This window comes from Monopterus albus, unplaced genomic scaffold (assembly GCF_001952655.1).
Source record: "Monopterus albus unplaced genomic scaffold, M_albus_1.0 scaffold25.1, whole genome shotgun sequence".
NCBI lineage: Eukaryota > Metazoa > Chordata > Actinopteri > Synbranchiformes > Synbranchidae > Monopterus > Monopterus albus.
In genome coordinates this window covers 1,558,433-1,578,371 of record NW_018127905.1, presented here as the reverse complement: position 1 = coordinate 1,578,371, position 19,939 = coordinate 1,558,433, and the positions used below count along the sequence as shown (strand labels likewise).

The 19,939-nt window shown below is 40.2% G+C and overlaps 1 protein-coding gene across 3 annotated transcripts in view; it reads left to right on the top strand.

Moving 5' to 3' along the window:
* adam19a (ADAM metallopeptidase domain 19a) overlaps window positions 1–19,939 on the top strand; it is a 173,075-nt gene that overhangs the window by 145,614 nt on the left and 7,522 nt on the right. For all 3 annotated transcript variants that reach the window (XM_020594849.1, XM_020594848.1, XM_020594850.1), the window contains 7 exons: window positions 2,085–2,193; window positions 4,265–4,469; window positions 9,626–9,703; window positions 14,234–14,342; window positions 15,324–15,465; window positions 17,641–17,734; window positions 19,596–19,838. In XM_020594849.1, coding sequence (XP_020450505.1) covers window positions 2,085–2,193; window positions 4,265–4,469; window positions 9,626–9,703; window positions 14,234–14,342; window positions 15,324–15,465; window positions 17,641–17,734; window positions 19,596–19,838 — 980 coding nt within the window. The remainder of the gene's footprint in view (window positions 1–2,084; window positions 2,194–4,264; window positions 4,470–9,625; window positions 9,704–14,233; window positions 14,343–15,323; window positions 15,466–17,640; window positions 17,735–19,595; window positions 19,839–19,939) is intronic.

The window sequence follows — 19,939 nt, the reverse complement described above, 5'->3', positions numbered from 1 at the left end:
GAGCGGTTTGGGAGCTAACCCTAACTAGCAGCTGTCAGCAGATGACACAAACACTGTAGATGAATCAATTTCTGTCCTGTCTGCTCAAACTGAACACTGAAGTGGACGTTTGAATGTAATTGAAGTATCTGCTACTGTATGTAGCTGTATGGGAGAGTATTTATTTTTTAAGATTCATTTATAGATGTATGTAGTGTATATCTCTATGATGGATAATGAGCATGATGATCCCAAAATGGCACATTTATCCAAAATTCAGCATGGCATGATCATAACTTCACATTCTTTATAGTTAAAGTTAGTTAAAGTTAGGGTGGCATGGTGGTGCAGTGGTTAGCAGGGTGTACCCTGCCTCTCACCCAGTGTCAGCTAGGACTGACTCCAGCTCCCTGTGACTGTCTACAGGATAAACGGTATAGATAGCAGTAATGGATAGTTACTGTTAGCTCAGCTTCTGTGTGGCATGCCTTGAGGGATCTTATAAAGTTTGTAGCATTCTTCCAACTCTTACGCAGACATTCTCTGGTGTCAGTAAGATTACTGCACTTTCACTTTTTCTCTTCTTTCTTTTCACTCACCATGGGATTATACTTGAACTGGGTCAAATTTCTCCCACTTTTTATGCCTCTGCTCCAGCAGTAGCCAAAGCTGGAGGCAGGTTGTCCGTCCATCTGGCCGTTCTCTTGAATATCTCAGGAACTACTTGAGTGAATTTCTTTAAGTCCACTTGGACTACCGAATAGATGAACTGATTAGACTTGTTGCTGCTGTCCAACGTCACCAGTAAGTCAACAAAAGCAAAGCGAGATTGTGTTGCCCTTTTAGTTTTTTTAAGTCTATTTTACCCTTTTTTGTCAGCAATATTGGATGGAGATTTAGTCACATCTATTGTTTAATAACCTCAGTTTGTCTTTGACAAGAACTACACAGTATATTTGGTAAATGGTCTTATACTTGTGTAGCGCTTTACTATGCATTGCGGCACACCCAAACCACTTTCACACTATTTGGCCATTCACCTATTCACAGTCTTAGGCGCTCACACATTCAGGCACCGGTGTCGTCACCGAACAATCGAGCATCAATCGAACTACTAATCTGGTTAGGAGTCGACCACCATTGTCATTAATCACACTAATGAAAACAAAGTTGTAATATTGGGGGAAAAGACATTATATTGTGCAGATATAAATTTAATAATAAAATCTAAAAAATAATAAACCTACAAAGAAAGAAAAAAAATTTTTAAATGTTTAAATAATCAGCAAAATATAATTATTCTATTCCTGAGATAGTGCAATGTTTTTCTTCTATGATTCAGACTTTTCTCAAATGAGTTCTTAAGATCTCCCATTTCTTTTTTTTTTTATATCTGAGCTGACTATTACAGTATGCATGTAGATATAGTCAGCTAAGGAGAGTGGTTTCAGATTCATCTCTGTAATACACCCCCCACCCCCCGCAGAAAAAACTATAACACAAATATACAGTACTGCACTTAGTTAAGTAAACAATACTCACTGTGTAAATAAGACATCTCGGGGTTGTTGGAAAATGGATATGTTTCAGTTTTGAAGGAAGTCAGCCAGCAGTTTCTGCTTGCGTTCAAGCTTTGTGTTATGCTAAACACATACAGTACATACAGAACTATTCTTGATAAACAGCTGGATGCAGTAAGTAAACAGCACCTCGTACTGCAGTCACCATGTTTCAGCTCTCTTGAAACTCCACTAAGAGCAAAACCCAGTGACTCCTGATTCTGCATGTAGTGGAAAAAAGTCACATTTTTTCATCTGACTCTGGCTTTGACACCAAACCCATTTCCCCAAATGTCTGATTGTTCTCAAAATCTCGTTTTTACCCCACATTTCTTGGGGTCTCTTAACTGAATGAGGGTGCACTCTGTGTGGTGAGCACCGTGATCTTCATGATCATTCGCTGTGTCTGTTGCCAAGAATTTTGTGAGTCAGCATGTTAATATTTGTTTTCTGGAGGAGAACATTGCTAGCACAGTTTAAGTAGGAACTGTAATACAAGTAAACAACCGGAGTCCAGAGAGCTGATGGGATATGTTGTGTTTCCAGGAGCTCGGCCAGCCCATGATGCCTGCTTTGAAGATGTTAATACAGCGGGGAACGAAGGAGGGAATTGTGGGAAAGATGAACATGGCAATTATATGAAGTGTGAGAAAAGGTAAGATTGGGTTGTGACTGTGACATAACAAACACATATATTATCACTTAGCATACACAAAACATACCAGCATTTCTTATTCCCTTCCTACAAACACATTTCAGTAAATAAGTACACTTGTCTATGATTAAACAGACCAGTTTCTTCTAAATCTCATTCTAGAGGTTAAGAATTACTTCACGGTTCGTATCATCACATGACACTGGTTCATGCAGAGGTCAAAAATGTCAAGTCCTCAGCTGTTACCGAATTCCACATACACAGAGACAGTACTGCCATTTCAGAAAGTGTGAACTCCCCTTCATTCATTCATTCATTCATTTTCTACTGCCTAGAAACGGGGTCACGGGGGTGGGCCGGAGCCAATCCCAGCCGGCTAACTCCCCTTCACCTTTTGCTCATTTTACTGCATTGTAAATTGTAATTTTTCCCCCCATGTCAAAATTAAATTACAACATACTATAGTGTGCAAAAAGTGAAGGAGTGTGAATACTGTCTGAAGCCACTGTATGTACTGTAAATTCTGAGAAAGTGGCAAATTGGCGATCAGGTGAAGCTTGAAAGGTGAAAGTTCCTACAACCACAGGTTTCTGAGGTGAAAAGGCAGGGCAACAGCACATTTCATCCACAGAGACAGTTCATGTGCTTTACATAGGCACAGAGCAATGTAAACAGCATTAACAACACAACTATAGAGTATAAGTTGTCGGTTGCCCCAAATGCAACACAGAAAGCAAAAGTGCAGCAGAAAAACAGTCAATCAAAGACACAAGAAAACAGCATAGCATATGTTTTGATGAACTATAGTGTTGTGCTGTATGTATAAACTGTTGTGAAAAATGCATATTATCCTTTGAAAATGACAGTGAGGAGAAATGAGCCCAAACTCCTGGGAAAAGCTGTAATGAAATGATGACAGAAGTCCTGATTTCTAACGATAGCGCAGTTTATTTCAGTAGTTATGTTGTCATCATGTGAACTTGTGGTCTGTTTTAAATCATTGCTGCTGTTAGCAAGCGCACTTTTGCTGAATCGGGTGTTTCATCATACACAGCCAGGCCCTCTGTGCGCTGTCAACACAGGCCTCTGAGAGGCACAGTGCCGGAGCTAATTAATGGAGCCAAATTAGCAACTTAGCTATGTAAATGAGCTCGTGGATGACGGCCGCTTCATATGATCCACCGCTGCCCAAATCCATTATGAAGTCCCACAGGAGTCATTAGAGTGTTTTCTGGCCACAGTGAGTCACAGAGCCGATTAGAGGATATGTAAATGCACTATCTGCCTGTTATTAAGATGTGAATAATCTGCACACAGTCGCTATCTGCTCATCATTCTGTAATCCTCTGCGCTTGTTTTCCTCATGACAGGCTGTGAGTGTGTATGTGTATTTACCAGTCTGAATATGCTTATTAATCTGAAAAATCTGGGTGTTGACAACAAAATAAAGTAGGATTTCCTCACTCAAAAAGCATTTTTAAGGTACCTATAGTAGTAACACCTCCCAACTGAGCATGTACCTACAGTATGTGGGTTTATTACACTGTGGATACTCAGATTTTAGAGTTTCAACAATTCATTAATCTTTTGGTGTACAGACCATCTTAGACCTTCATAAAGTACTACCCCTAGACTAGGGGCTTTTTGGGGGAGGGAACTACACCCCAGAACCAAATTCTAGACCCTGGTTCCTCCAGTGGAAACACAGAGAGAGTTTCCCAGAATGTTCCTCTTCCCCAGAGAAGGTTCCTCTGGTGGAAATGGGCTTTAATTTGTCACCTACAGTATCTGTATGTGCCTTTGGAATACAAACAACTTGAAAATCACCGTAAACATAGCAGAGGTACTGTATGAGCCAGTAAATCTCGACACCAATTCCCAGAGAGAAGTCACACTTTGGGTGATAAATATTGGTAAACAGATATTTGATCTGTCTCTAATCCCCTCTCCTGCACTGGAGCTGTGGAGTGGAACTGTATGACTGTAAAGCAAGGTTGTTAATATTAACATGGAGATCTATTGAATCGCCTTAAGAAGTAAAGGCTACATGTATACTTTTATTTCTGCACAGTGATGCCAAGTGCGGTAAGATTCAGTGTCAGAGCGCTGCTAAGAAGCCCAAAGGCACCAACGCTGTGTCCATCGACACCACCATTAAAACAGATGGCATCGAGGTGAAGTGCCGTGGCACCTACGTCTACAGCACCAGTGTTGACCAGGGCGACCTGCCTGACCCTGGACTAGTGATGACTGGCACCAAGTGTGGAGAGGGCAAGGTTAGTGTGCGCCGAACTGGGTCTTAGGCTTTAGAATGTCCAAAAGAGTCAGTTAATTAAGGGATGCAATTGATTAATATAATTGTTTTGTGTTCCTTTCAAAATCAACATTAATGTACTGGTCCAACAACCTACATAAACCATAAATGTATTAGTTTATCAATACATGGGCAAAGCAAGATTTTTCCTACGCCACATTATAAGCTTAAGAAGGTTTCCCCATTATGCCATTCCACCTAAAAACAATATTGCCTTGTTAGTTTGACCCTCATAATATGACTGCTTGACCATGAAACCTAACCCTAGGATTTGGAATGAAGTTGATATCATTATTAGTTTGAAAATTGCTCAAGAAAAACAATAGATACATTTGATTGTTAAATAAATGCAGACTAACATAACACAGCATCTGGATTTCTACTGAGAATGTGGACACCTGCCTGGCATTTTGAATTAGCCTACAATAGAAGACGGTGCAGAGAGAAGGAAATTGACATCACATTTTGGTCATATAGGATTTAAAACTGTTCAACAGCCAAATGTCAGAGCAGTGTTCCTACCCTTCTAACAGGACACTTAATAGTACATATTTGCCAGGAGTTTCTTGGCTTCAGTTTGTTGGCTTTACTTGTTTGAATATGGGTCTGTTTGAACAGGCTTTGCATATCTCAGGTGTGACAACGCAGGATCCTTGTTGAAGTGATGTGATCAAGTGTGTTTGCATTCACCACTGCATGTAATGTTCTGACATGTCTAGGTGTATAAGGTGTACTGTTCCAGGTTGCCAAAATATTTGGGTCCAGTACTACACAAAAAAAATGTTGTGTTGTATTAGCAAAACTTTCAAGTTTCTCATTTTTAGCCAGGGTTGCCCATCATCAGCAGTCGCCCATAGCTTATTCATTTTCACAAAGCTTGGGACAGATGTGAAGAGTAGCTGAAACCTCCAAAGACTGGACAAACCAGGTATTGCCACCAAGGTGGAAAGAGTTTTTAAGTTTGAGCAGTTAAAAGGTGCAGCTACCGATCAAATGAGTAAAAACAGAAATAACAAACCTCTTGGTAAACCAAGAGTTACATTCCTTGGCAAGTGCCAGAAATTCAGTGAGTACACAGTGATCCTTGTGTTTTTCTTTACCAGACTTTCATCAGAAAGAGTTGTGCCTTGCTACTTATTGTGCAACCCACATGGACGTGGGAAATTAACAAGGCACCACATGCTGTTTGCTTTGATTTCCCAGCTATCAACAGCAACTGACCCTGGCTAAAACAGACTCCAAAAAATGTAACTGTACAAACATAATGTGTGTTCCCACCTCAACTTGCCAAAATATAACTTGGCTAATGTTTAGCTGAATGCTTTCTGCAAGCAGTTGACTTTACTACTGCTTGTTATTAAAAAGAAAGAACCACCGCTCTACAAAAACCAAGAGAAACAGACACATCGTGTCAGTTTTAGGGGTCAGAATCTTTTAGTTTGACTTTTATACCTAGAGTCAAACGATTTTCAACTAAGAACTCTGAATCAGGTCCATTAGTTTTTGGATCCAGTTGCTTGTGAAAAATAAGGGATGCAAAAGTAAATTGGTTAGATTTAATTAACTACAGTACCTTATGCTGGTCATTACATTGTTAGGTTGTGGCTACAGGTTGCAAACATTAATTAAGCTTAGATTCAGACGTGTTTCTGCTTCCCTAGCTAACAGCTGATTACAAATCTAAATTCAGTTTTGAAATTTGAGGTATGTTATTTAAAGCTGCTTTATTGTTTTAACACTGGATAAAATGATAATATGTAAAAGAAAAGGTTTCACTTGTAGATGAGCCCACCAACTATGATCACCAACTCTGTGGCTCTTTGTACTCTATAGTGCTAAAAAGCCTGTTTTAGCTTCTTGTTTTGGTTTTAAACCCCTCAAATTGACTGCTTTGGTAGCTAGCCTACCTGCTCAGTACCAAACAGACAAAATGGGGACTGACAAACCTGAACAGCAGCTAGCAGCTAACGAGCCAGACAGTTTTCTTAGGAGACCAAAAGTAGCGCTAACAGTGGGTGAATATTGGACATAATATTCATGACATGTACACAAACACAGCTCCAAATGTATGCTGATTTTGCTCTATATGGGGAATGGCAAAACAGCGGGCAGACACAACAGACAGGCTGGCAGGTGTGGTAAAATGGATGATATTAATAACAAAGAAAACAGGCTTACACAAACTCTAGGCAGGCAAAATCAGGTGGTAAAAATATGAGAGGCGCCATCAGAGTCTAGGCAGACACTGGAAACAAACAGGCCATCCACAACAAGGCAAATGGTTTAAGGAATCAGACAAGAAGCAAAGTATGAAATGCTGCGCCAAAGTCCGAAACAGGGAAGTAGACCAAAAACAGGTTAATCACAGGAAAAATCAGGGAAAAGGCAGGAATGACTGTAAAGCTATGGCTACAGAGCAGAGGACATGAGTGAAATGGCCAGTATACACTGATGGGAAGGGAACCAGTGAGCAAAGGACATAGGAGGCTGGATGGCAGAATGACAGTTCCAAGAAAAATCAAGACAATAGCAAAGCCAAGAGCCGACTGTGACAACTTTGTATCTGCTGGATGTGTAAAATAAGTGACTGTTTGCTAACACATTAGTTATAATAACATTTTATTTATCAAGGCCAGTGTTGTGTTTGCAGCTTGTTATGCCAGTTGGACAAATGTAGTAATGAAACTCTAAGCTATTTTTAACTTCAGGTTCTTAACAACCGTATCACTCCAGATTCCAACGTTGACTGTATTGGAACAACTTTAGAAGAGTTACTCAAACTTGGCAGCAACTTGTATCATCCTCCGATCTTTTCTACTGTGTTAGACTTCATTTTTTTCACTTTTCTCTGTGTGCATGAATGTGCTGAAAGAACCTATTATTAATAATCACTAATATTCTTCTGATGAATAAATGATCAGGTTTAAAATGAGCCCTCTTTACACAGATTGAAATGTCAGTGGGAGGAGGTCTGTTCTATGTCAGTGTTTGTTTGTAACACCTTTTCTGTTACTCTCATTGGGCTGAAGCTAAATGAAGTATAAAATTCCACCTACTGACATGCAAAAATCATACAAAATAAAAGCTGAATTATGCAGGTGAAATACATATATATGAAAAGGCGCACACACCAGCTAATATCTGCAGCCTCCACCGTTCACCAGCAAATTCTCCCTCTCTGTCCGTCTATATTGTTTTCGCTCTGCAGCACATTCCAGCCACTTGAATTCCATTTCAGCTATTGTGCAGGGCATGCTGAAAGAACCAATACTGCTGCATGAGTAATGCATTATAAATAGGCAGCAGAGACTATTGTCTGCCATCCAGCATGATGAATTTTGAGTCATCATATTGAACGGGTCTTTTCTCAGAAATAAATGCACACGTAGCACGGAGCTGCTGCTTCTAATCTCCCAGCCACACATTCACCTACATTAAATTGATTCCCCAGCTAACAATAGTAAAGCAACAACAACAGCCAGAGCAGGCTATACAGTACTAATGCAAATACTAATGTTAGCGTTAATAGAAGTCGGCGATGGAGTGCTACATAGAAAAGTGTTGAGTTATTACTTGCAGTTTGCAACAGGCACAGTCACCAGTTCTGTTGTAAAAGGACCGAAAATAGATGGCTCCATCAAGTACTTAAAAGACTTTTTACTGCTCTGCTTGAAGTTTTGGACTGAGGTGTGTTACAGTCTTAGGGCTCGATTTTTCTGCCAGTACAAAGCAGGTTTAGCTGGGAGGGAGGAGAGGCACAGCTGAGGTCATGTTTATGCTGATTAGGCAGTGCAGCGCAATTTTGGTGTTCATTTTGACCCAAAATTGCGTTTACTTTACCGCCTTTTATTGCAAGCAAATGGTAGTTTTTCTAACAGTCTAGCCTAGTAGCGGAAGCTACCCCAGGTCCAGCTACTTTCAAATCCAACTTGAAAATTCTGCTGTTCTCCTGTGCCCTTGATTGCCTGGTTTCGCTATTACAATTTTGTTACCTGTGCTGCACTGAACATAGAACCTACTGCTGCTTAGTAGTTTTTTTATTCTTTTTCTTTGTCTATTAGTTTTTATTTTCACTTTATGCATTTTATTTTATACAGTCTTCCCACTGATACTGTCTTCAGCATCTCTTCCATGTTGCACCCAATATGCACCAACAAAGACGGTCACCAAAATTGCAAAAAAATAAATACATTTTGTTGGACACACTCATATGCATGTTCTCCTGGTTGTCATCACCTCATCTTGTGTTTGCCTCTGTGACGTATTCCAGGAAAAGTGAGTCCTCTATGTATATACAGTACAGTATGTGACTTTTCAAATGTTGCTTCTGTCCCAGGTAGTTATGAGGCTAAGTCTAGTGTTTTTTCTTCTCCGGTTTTTAATCCAAATCACATTAGTAACAAGTTTTTTGAATGTTGACAGCCAGTAATTTCTTATTATTTCTACACATAGCAACTACAGCACTCTATAAGGAACCTAAAGGAGTAGTTGAAAAGTTTTCTTTCTTCATTAGAGTGAGAGGAGAAGACTGCATGTAAAACACTGAGGTTGAGTCAGGACATGATTAGTCTAGTTTAACATAAAGACTAGGGGGAAACAGCTAGCCTGGCTCTGTTGAAGAGTCATAAATCCACTTACCAGCACCTCTAAAGCTCACTAATAAGCATCTGTCTTCTTTGGGTAACCTGTACACAGGAGTTTAAGAATCACAGCTACTTATTGTAGGAGTTACATGCTGAAACACTTTGGATCAGTGTTAGTGATAAACCACTGACTGTGCTCCCGCCTGCTCCCAAAGTATCTGTCCTAACATCTGCTCTAACACAGTAAGGATGGAGTGTGCATGACACACAGAGCTCCATATAAAATGACATTACTCCATCATTAATGTAAATGTTATTAAAATGAATATTGAAGACAGCCATGTTTGATAAAAGAAGCATAATAAACATTATTACAGGCTCTTAAAGCAAGTAGCAGTTTTGGAAATGATTTAAAACAGGATACTAATGTTTGTTTAATCCCCTAAGGCAGCCAGGTTGCCCTAGGGCTGTATATATATGTGTGTGTGTGAGGGTGCATTGTAATGCTGTGATTGTTCTGCTTGTGTTGCCACAGGTGTGCAGAGACCGCCGATGCCAAAATGCTTCTTTTACTGAGCTGGAGACTTGCATCGCACGCTGTCACAGCAACGGGGTATTCACACACACAGACACACTCGCTAGAATACAGAGTCACACAACAGACTCAACTCGCTTGGCTGGCAGGCACAGCTCCCTAATCTTATTGTCATGCTGTGTCCTTGGGCAAAGGAGGCTCTTTGCAGCACTGTCACCAATTCTGTTGTAAAAGGCAGGAAAATAGATGGCTGGAAAACAACAGCAAATGAAGTGATGAACTATTTATTGGAGCAGTACAAGCAACCCTGAGGCAGATAAGGAAGAATCATACATAGTTTATGAGTCAGTACCTAAACTCTGGAGTGGAGTGTTTGGGACTTAAACCCTTGTTACTTTAAGAGGAGATGGGAATGTAGACAGGGGTTATTTATCAGGGACCTCTGACTTGGACCTTTGAAGTTATTGTCTGAAAATGAGCTGGTGTTGATCCTATTAGTGACCAGCTAAGTGATTTTTCAAAGGAAAATTGTCAAACATAACCTGAGACATAAATATTGATCTGTCACCAGAATTTGTTATTTTGCCAGGACTTAAAAATGCACTAACCAAGACTTGTTTGTAAAAGCTACCTAAAATACTCCAAAGAATCTGGGCAATAAAAGCAAATCAAGAAAATGGAAGGGTGGATGGATGGATGCCTAAAATGTCAAGCAGGCACACAGATATAAAGAGTATTGGATTCTTGCCAACTTGACAGAAATGAAATTCAGCTGGTGATGTCTCGTCTATTAACAGTGAAATACAAAGCGTCTCCTAAAGAGCAGTGAGTGAGCAGTTCATCCAGAGGGAGCTGAACTCATCACTGTTTTACAGCTTTGGCCTTTAACATCCTCTGGGATGATCACTGCAGACTGGCCAAGTTGATGGCAACTCCTGGTGTCACATTGAAGGGTTTCATCATTAACACTGTCACCAGCAGGAGTCGCTTCACTGGCTCTCCACCATTAACACAGTCATTTGTTTTTCCTGGAGCTCTTGACTTAAAGAGTGTGGTGAATTTTCTCACATGGTTTCATTTTCTGGTGTTTTCACATCATGTGAATTAGCCTAGTGATACCTAACCAGTGGTTAAAGGTGAACTCCATAGTGTATTCAGGAGTTATGTTTATTTTTTTTTTTATAATGTGGCAATTAAGATGTGTGGATGATGTTTGCTGTCCAACTTTCTAGCGTGACCAGGCTGTAAACCCAAGACTGAAAAACTTACAAGAGGACAGTTTTCTAAGCTACATTAACTAATAACCACAAAGTGATTTCTTTCTGCCTCAAACGCTATTCAGCACCAGGTGTACAGGGCAAGCAACGCAGTGTTTGAAAAATAGTTGCAGCAGGACACAGAATATCTTCCACAATGTCAAATATGTTGGATTTGTTTTTGAAACAGTCTCTCTTCCTGTCTGCAGCTCATCACTTGATGCTCATCATTTCTGCTATTGGTTAATGCAGCTTAGTGAGGAAAAGGGAGCATTTGGTTTGATGTAAGGTGTCTCCCTGCTAATGCAAATACGGCAGATTCATTGTCACATGAGACTGAGATCGCACAGGGATCTATATCACACTCACAAAACGATTTATCAGGCAGCCCTACCAGTTTCATACATATGGTTTGAGTCTAAGCCTAGCTGACATGGCCATTGTGTGATTTGACCTAAGTAGTTTTAAATCTGGGGTGGCATGGTGGAGCAGTGGTTAACAGTGTCACCTGTCACAGCAGGAAGTTTCCAGGTTTGAGTCCCGGCCAACCTGGTGCCTTTCTGGGCAGAGTTTGTTTCCCTGTGCCTGTGTGGTTTTCTCTCTGGCTTCCTCCCACAGTCCAAAGACATGCAGCTTAGCTTGACTGGCGACTTTAAATTGCCCATAGGAGTGAGTGTGAGTGTGTGTGGTTGTTTGTGTTTGAGTGTCAGCACTGTAATAGACTGGCGACCTGTCCAGAATGTACCCCGCCTCTCACCAAGCCCTTCAGAATAAGCGGCATAGTGCATATTGCATGGCTGTTTTGAATCTGAGCACTTGAAGTGAACCCAGCCTCAACTGAAATTTGACACCTTGGAAGTCTAAAGATGTGGCTTTTGTTTACCCCATCTACTGTATAAAGAATGGCCGTACCACTCTCCATGCATTGTTATTTGATCAGATTTACAGTATTATGAGTGAGAAGAAAAACACCAGACTTATCTTCTCCTTTAATCCCCTTCTCCATTCTCGCCTCATTTTGTTGTCTAATGCTGTTTGTCCCTTTTTTGTTTGCTCCTCTCAGTGTAACAGTAGCTGGATAATGGAAATGGCTTTGAGTCAGGATTATTCAAATTTTGCCGTCACAGGCTTTTGGGGTATGCTGGACATGAAAAATGAGCAGGGGAAGTACCACTCTCTTCTGATAGCACTACTGGATGGCATAATTTAAAAAAACTACACAGGAGGTTTTTATTAAAAAGCTTAAAACACATTAGAGGTCCTGGAGAATTGGCAGGCTGGACGATATGTTATACTGGATATCAATGATGGTGTGTAACTCCAGGTCATGGCATTTCATTCCATACAGCTTTACCCTTCTTATCCTTATATTAGATACAAATGCCTTTTAAATATGATCTGATCAACAGCATAAAAATTTCACAGAGCAACCTCACCAAGGTTGAAGGCTGAAAAAAAGATAAAAATCAGAAAATAACTGAGTGCCCTTCATGTCCACTGAGTGATAATGTGGTAAATAGGCATGTTAATCATTGATTGGATAATTACATCTTGATATAATTGTAGTATGGCAGCATTTTCTCCTCCATTTGAATTACACAAATCTCTGGAGATGTTAATCAAGTTTAAATGCTATAGCAATATGTAGAAACAAGTGTTTTTTCCACAGTCTTTTAACAAAGTCTCAGTGGTGCCCTGTTGCTGTTCAGAGGTCTGTTTTGGATGAAATGATCAATTTTATTCTTAGTGACTGTAATCAGATTATTTAAGTTTATATTTTTTTGTAAAACCTTTGTAAACATGATTATTTTGCTTTCGGTATGATGGAGAGACTCGTCCACTGTTGCCATAGAGAGGAGTCAAAGCTGCTACAGTTGAGAACAAAACACAGCACCATAGTTACTTCTCCCACAGATGACCTCAGATGTAAAAGCGGACTGATTTAAGCTGCAGTTTCTTCGGGGGGTTTTCAGCACCGCCGTCTTTACTGCCACCGACCATTAGCAGTACATGCAACAGAATTTTGAGCTTGGTGATTGGATGTTTCTTGCTGAAGTGCACCTTGTGAGTCATGGTGAACATTAGAGTCACATCATCAGAAGATCAGTTGACAAAAATGGCGTATGTGTGTGATTTTAGTTTTGTTTTAGTCAAGACCAGGAAGAAAAATCTCAGTCAAACCTCAGCAAGCTGCTTTCTGAAGAGCTTCTCCAAATGATTTTAGACCAGAAGACAGTTAAAATGAAAATAGGCCACAAAATGACAGGCTGTATCATTAAGAATGCAGCATTTACTCAGATTTTTTTAGGCTTTAGTGGTAAAGTTGTTTAACTTTGTTATACTTTATACAGTAAATATTTTAATAGGTTGTGCACCACCATTTAAATACATTTGTAAAGAACATACAGTTTTTGGAAGCTCTTTGCATACAACACAAGCTCAGTATTAGACAGCTGGCTACTGCCTAGCAAACGCTGTTCAAGTCCAGAATCAATCATAATATATTGACCATTTTAATAACCAGAAGATGTTGTGAATAGACTGTCTTTAGCTGCATGAACCCATTCAAAACTGACAAGATCTGACTACCAAATGGAAATTAAGTTGCATGTGTTTTAGCACGGATAGCATGTTTAACATGCCAAAATACTACACATCCACCTTTCACACCAGATATATGGCTACTAATGCAGGAGCCCCCTTTTGTCCAGAGGAAGTCAAGTGAGTCAAGCATATCACAGGAAGTGCACACTCCAATTCAAAGATAAATGCCAGCACTTAAAAGTTCAGAAACAAATACTAATAATAGTAAAATAAGGTCATACATATAAAGGTACAGCATTGTACAAGATCATGCAAACACCTTTGCAAATGTGAGATATCACTCATAATGTCAATGTTTTGCAGTCTGTTCCATTTATAAGGTGATTATCTGAAGGGAGAGGAGAGAAAATCCCATTAGAACACATGCAGTGCCAGTCTGTAGTAAACAAGACATTAGTGCTTCTAATTTGACTGGTACAGCTCCAGGCACATACACACAAGATTATACTGAGACCGAACAGCAAATCACATTAACAAATGTCTTGTCTGTATGTGTGTGTGTCTTTATTACACTGTGTAGATAAATGTTTGTTTGATGCGATCACTGTGAGATTGTTGCTGTTGTGAGGGCATTTTAACTGATCCACACACACACACACACACAAAGGAAGTCTCCAGAATGTAAATCATTACATTATAGAGTGATGACTTGGTTTAAGGTTAGGGTAAGTCTCCTGGAAATTAAGGTAAATCAATGTAATGTCTCCTGATGTTATGAAACACAACGTGTGTGTGTGTGTGTGTGCAGGTGTGTAACAGCAATGGGAATTGTCACTGTAATCGAGGCTTTGCACCACCTTTCTGTGACAAGCCAGGACTTGGGGGCAGTGTGGACAGTGGACCCATCCAGTATGACAGTGAGTTCATACACACACACAGTCACACTCACATAGAGAGTGAGTGTCCTGCTCTTGTGCCAAGCTATCTGTTCATCTCAGTGCTAATGAGATAAATTAGAAAATATGTAAATGTGTGGAATAAGATTGCATGTTTTCCATCCACACTGCTGTTTGATTCTTGAGATGGTGCTTCCTCACTGTCACACCAGAACAGCAGCGTCATGTTTAGACCTCGTCTGCACAGGCCACTAGAGACAGTGTTAATTACATGACAGGCAGGCTCTGGGGATCACATGTTAAATTATATAGCAGTTTTTTTGTTTTTGCTGTCAACATTACAGTGTAAAAATGGGTGTTTTCACATGTGTCTTGAAAAGACCTTTACCGGTTGCATTATGGGAAACGTAGGATCCAATATTTTAGCGGTTTTAGCAACACTGGGCCTTAACAGTCAGTCTCTTTTTTACAAAACTTATGAAAATGAATACAAAATAGGTGAGCATTCTTTCACCATGTGCAGTTTAAGTGCTTGTGGGCATCACATCCTGGGTACATAAATCTGGATAATAAGCTTAACTCAACAGACCTCATAAGTGAGCAGGGCTTAAATGGAAAACCGCAGCCCCTTCAGTTACAAATTCAGGATAATTTATCTGCTTTTATCTCAGGTTTTACATCTGCATCTGCATCAGGACATAAAATCTGTCTTTATACTTCATTTCAAGGTGAACAACAAAGTGCTTATTTAATAAATGTTGATAAAAGGTAATTCACAGGACACCCTATTGATGTACAAGTAGACACACAACGTCTGTTCATTCAGCACACTGAGCTTCATTAGTATTCATAATCTCAGGATTATTAGATTAGATTTCATCCATTTATTGTATATACTGTAAAGGAAGAGAGAGAGAATATTTAGATGCCACCTACAGATATGACTGCAGGGACACTTTAGCTGTACATGTGATCATGCTCAGTGTATGTGCGTCTCCACAGGTCAGGTTGGGCTGGTGCTGGGGCTGCTGTTTGCCTTCCTGGTGCTCCTGCCTGCAGTGCTGCTGCTCCTCTACTGCTACAGGGTCAAGACATCCTATTATCATAAGTGGCTTTCCCAGAGAGAGAAGAACAAGATCAACAAGTACTGTGCCCTGTCTGTCTTCCTGTCTGTTTGCTAACAACACACTACACTGATTTTACTGGAATTACACTCAGAATGAAGAAAGAAAGAAATTACCTGCTCAGGGCACATACTTAAAGAACTGCTCAGTTTTTTACATGTTCAAGTTTGAGTCCTGAACCCCAAGCTACATTTTTGTTTTGTTTTTCCATGACTTGCCTTTAAACTCACCAGGCCAATGAAGTTGTTGACAGACATTGTTACAAAACCTAACTAAACTCAGCACCACCATACAGGGTCAGTCTAAAACATTTTGAAGTACAATAACACAAAAGGCAGAGCTGAAACAAATAGATGATTAACTGATTAATCTATTGGTAGAAAATGACCCATTTCTCAAATGTGAAGACGTGCTTTTTTCTTTGTTATATATGGTAGTAAATGAAATACCTTTGGGCTTTGGACTGTTGCACTGGACAAAACATGATGCTGTTGAGTACGTCCCATGTTTAAGTTCTCTCTCCGAGCACTCTGTTTTGAAATCTGTCTGCTGAAAAACATCAGTACATTATTATGCAGTGGAGACCTCACACATCATTCAGTCTGAGAAGTAAGGGAAACGATAAGTGAAGGAAGGAGGAAATGAATCATACATGGAAGGAAGAACGTAATTTAAGAAAAGGAAGGAAGGGGTGAAAAGAAGGAAGTAGGGACAATGTGGCATCAGGATCTGTTTTAAAAAGGAAGGAAGGAGGAAGTAAAAAAGGAGAAAGTGAAAGGAAAGGAAGAGTTTAATTGCAAGAAGCAAAGAAGAAAAGAAGGAAGTACACACTTGTAGACCTGCCAGTGCTCAAGCCGGATCATCTCCAACTTCATCTCTAGCAAAAATGGTAGCATTTTGTGCTACAGCTCACCTCCATCCATGTTCTTATAAACCCCAGAGCTTCCATTATGAGTGTTGCTATGTACCTCACCCAGAGAGACAGCCGTGTCATAACACTGGCTGAGTTAGTGCCTCTGAAAATGCTCAAGTCTTCCACAGTGATTTACAGAAAAGAAATGTTTCTGGAAAGGATCCAGCAGCCTTTTAGACCTTGACCTTCCAAATGAAGACAGAGGGAAAAGCTAAATCTTAATGATATTGGTTCTCAGCAGGATTTTACAGTAACTGCTGCTAAAGTGACACAGAGAGGAGACAACTAAATGAATGGGTAGCGGTATGGAAAATTGAGCCACTATGATAATTAAAAAGATTCCTAACACCAGCAGCTGCAATGACAACGCTCTGCTTTGTGTGTGTGTGTGTGTGTTTGTGTGTGTGTGTTTTGTTCCATGGCCAATAGCTTGGGTTTGTTTACAGTTCATCAGTGGGTGGTTTGAGCTGATCAAAAGCCTTTTTAAGCATATACTGTCCAGTATGCTTGGAAAGCTTTCTAATCAGCTAAGAGCCTGCAGTATGTACATACACGGAGTTTCCAGATCATAAAGTGTACCCCTATGCTCTAATTCAATTTATTGCAACAGACCTGCACTAAATCCGTCTTTTGTAGAACTTTGTAGGTTAAGTTGATTCAATTCTGTGGTCATTTTGGAGACTGTAGTTAGTCATGTTTTTATACTGGATTGCAAATGTGTGGAGATGTGGAGAACATCATACATATCAACTTAAAGGTACCCTGTGGACTTTTAAAGCTGTACCAGTCAACAATGAATCAAATGTGGAATGTGAGAAGGTATTGCTGTGACAAAAGTAGCCAGAATTCTCACCACTCTGTTTCCCACAGTCCAGTGGAGCTTTTTAGAGCCTTTTAGCTCATTGTGTTGGTGTTATGGCCTGTAATTATACTGTTTGGTACAGCATCAGTGCTCTCATCAGCCTCTTTTCCAGTTATGCGCAGGCCTGTGAGTGTCTGTGTGTAAACAGCTGTTGAGGGACTAGTCCACTCAGTTTAACTTGACAGCCTCATCTGAAATAAGCTCCCCTGACACTGGGCTGAAACGTTTGGCTTATCCTTCACCTCCTCATTTCCTTTCACATCATCCTGGATAAGAGGTTTCATGTTGACTTGTCTTCTGTCTCTTTTCCCACCCGGGGCCAAAAAAATCAATGTCAGATTGAGAAGTGTGATGAAGCAGGACAGTTTTCAGGCATCAGGCTTTGGCTTATTTTCTGTCTGTCCTCATTTCTCTGCTCAGGACACAGGCATCAGTGGAAAAGAATGGCCATCTGAGTTCTGCTTTTCACCTGAAGGTGGTCAGACCAATCAACAAAGCTAGCAGCCACAAGGGGGTGAGTGGAGTGTGGATTTTATTGTCAGTTCACCATATGTGCAGGACATACAGAAAATTGAAATACCGTTTCTCTCTCAGCTAGTATCGGGTGCCATAACATAAGAACTAAAATAGAATAAAGTAGAATAAAAATAGAATAGAATAGAATAAGAACTGGGTTGACGTAATTAGAATAAATTACTGTGTGTGGTAAAGAAAGAAAGAAAGAAAAAGGAAGGAAGGGAGGAACTGGGAGGAGGCTGGTGACTGTTTCTTGCTGTGTTTTAGTGAATAATAGACCATCCATGAGGTTGACCTTTGTGTTAAATAGCCTCATTTTTACAGCAGCTTGTCATATTGTTTAACCACTTAGTCTGCTTCCTCCCACATCCACAACACTCATCTGCGCAGGATCATTTCATCAGGTCATTATTTCCAGGTTTTCATAGCATTTATTTAATTGGAATGGTTAGAAACTCAGGGTTAGAGCTCATTTGTCACTGGCAAGGAAGGAGATACAACAAGAGCAAGAAAGGCATCAAAAAGATGAAGGCAAATGAGGGGTAAAGGACAAACAGAAATGGGGAAGACATTTAGTAAATCCTTCTGTGAAATGAAGAAAAATTGTAATAAATATAATTCATGAAGCATCTTTCATAGATTTTAGATTTAGAGTGATGGCTTGCATTGATGCACTCCATATTTATACAACAATATTAAGCTGCTTGATTACTTTCTGTAATCACAGCTAATGTAGATCAATCCCATATCTTTGGTAAATGTCAGACAATAAATCTGTTTTGGGAGATGTATGAAAATGTATTACAACCAATATTAGGGTTTAATGTCCCTATGAGTTGCACACTTTGTCTTTATAATGTCTTTGTAAAAGTTGTGCCAGCAAGAAATAAATGTGTGGTTAAAATGCTGCTGATGACAAGGTAAAAAGTCATTCAAACCAGGGATGCAAACTTGTCACCTTTTTTGTGACGAGTGCAGGTCATGCACATGAATCCAGAACCCAGTAGTTTTTCACTTAGAGATAGTGCAAGTATATAATGATATACTACAATCTAGTCTTGTCCCTGTGTAGTTTTAGGAATAGCTTTGGGGACAGACACACACGCTCTTGTTTCTCTAAATTGACATGTTGTACAGCAGTATCTAGTAGTCGTGCATCATCAGAGCAGCTTCATCTGTAATTAAATACCTGTAAGATTGTAAATGGCCTAGTCTTATATAGAACTTTTCTGTGCAATGAAGCACTTTACACTATTTCTATTCACCCATTCACACACACAAGCATTCACACAGTGATGGCACAGCCACCAGGAGCAGCTGGGGTCAGTGTCTTGCCCAAGGACACTTCGACATGTGGACTGGAGAAGCCGGGATTCGTACCGCCAACCCTCCGGTTAGAAGGCGACCTGCTCCAGCTCCTAAGCCACAGCCTCATGACCATAACTTGTCAGTTTTCTATCAGTAGCACACAGAGACCTTCACATCACCACACTAATCCTAGTACTGGCCATGCTCATCTACATCATCAGGGAAGGGCTTCACATGGGCAGCATTGTGATCACATACAGAAACTACACAAACTAATAGGCTAGTTGGGTCTGTGTGGGGATTCTTTTAGGGAAAAAGTTATGTGGCACTAAACAAATATCTCACAATAAGTTAGGAAATACATAACCAGATGTCACACAGGGGCTATACACAAGGAAAAACTCAAAAAAGCAATCATGTGTCAACTTATTTAACAATAACTGAATAAAGAGATGATACATGGACCAAATTGCAAGTTGCCTTTATTCTGAATTGGTCTTTAGTTATTTCTCTCATTTAAGTTCTTGACGTTATTTGTGTTCTGATCCCAGCTTCTTCACACCAGCAAAGAGGTTCTGCCTCTCAGACCGAGCCCGGTGTCCAATGGCACCCAGCCAGTCAACATTGTTCGACCTCTGAGACCCGCCCAGTCTGCCCAGGGTGGTCACCTAGACGTCAAGGTGGTTCGCCCACCTGGCAGGCCGCCAGCACCTGCACCCAAATCCCCCCCAACCCCACAGAGACTCAGCCCACCCAAGAAACCTCTGCCCCTCAACCCAACACGATCTCCACTGGTAAGATCATTTTTGACACTTTTATGAACTATAGTTGAACTTAATTGAATTTTAAAACTGCTTTAAAACCTGTAGCATCTGATTACAGTTATCACTGAAGT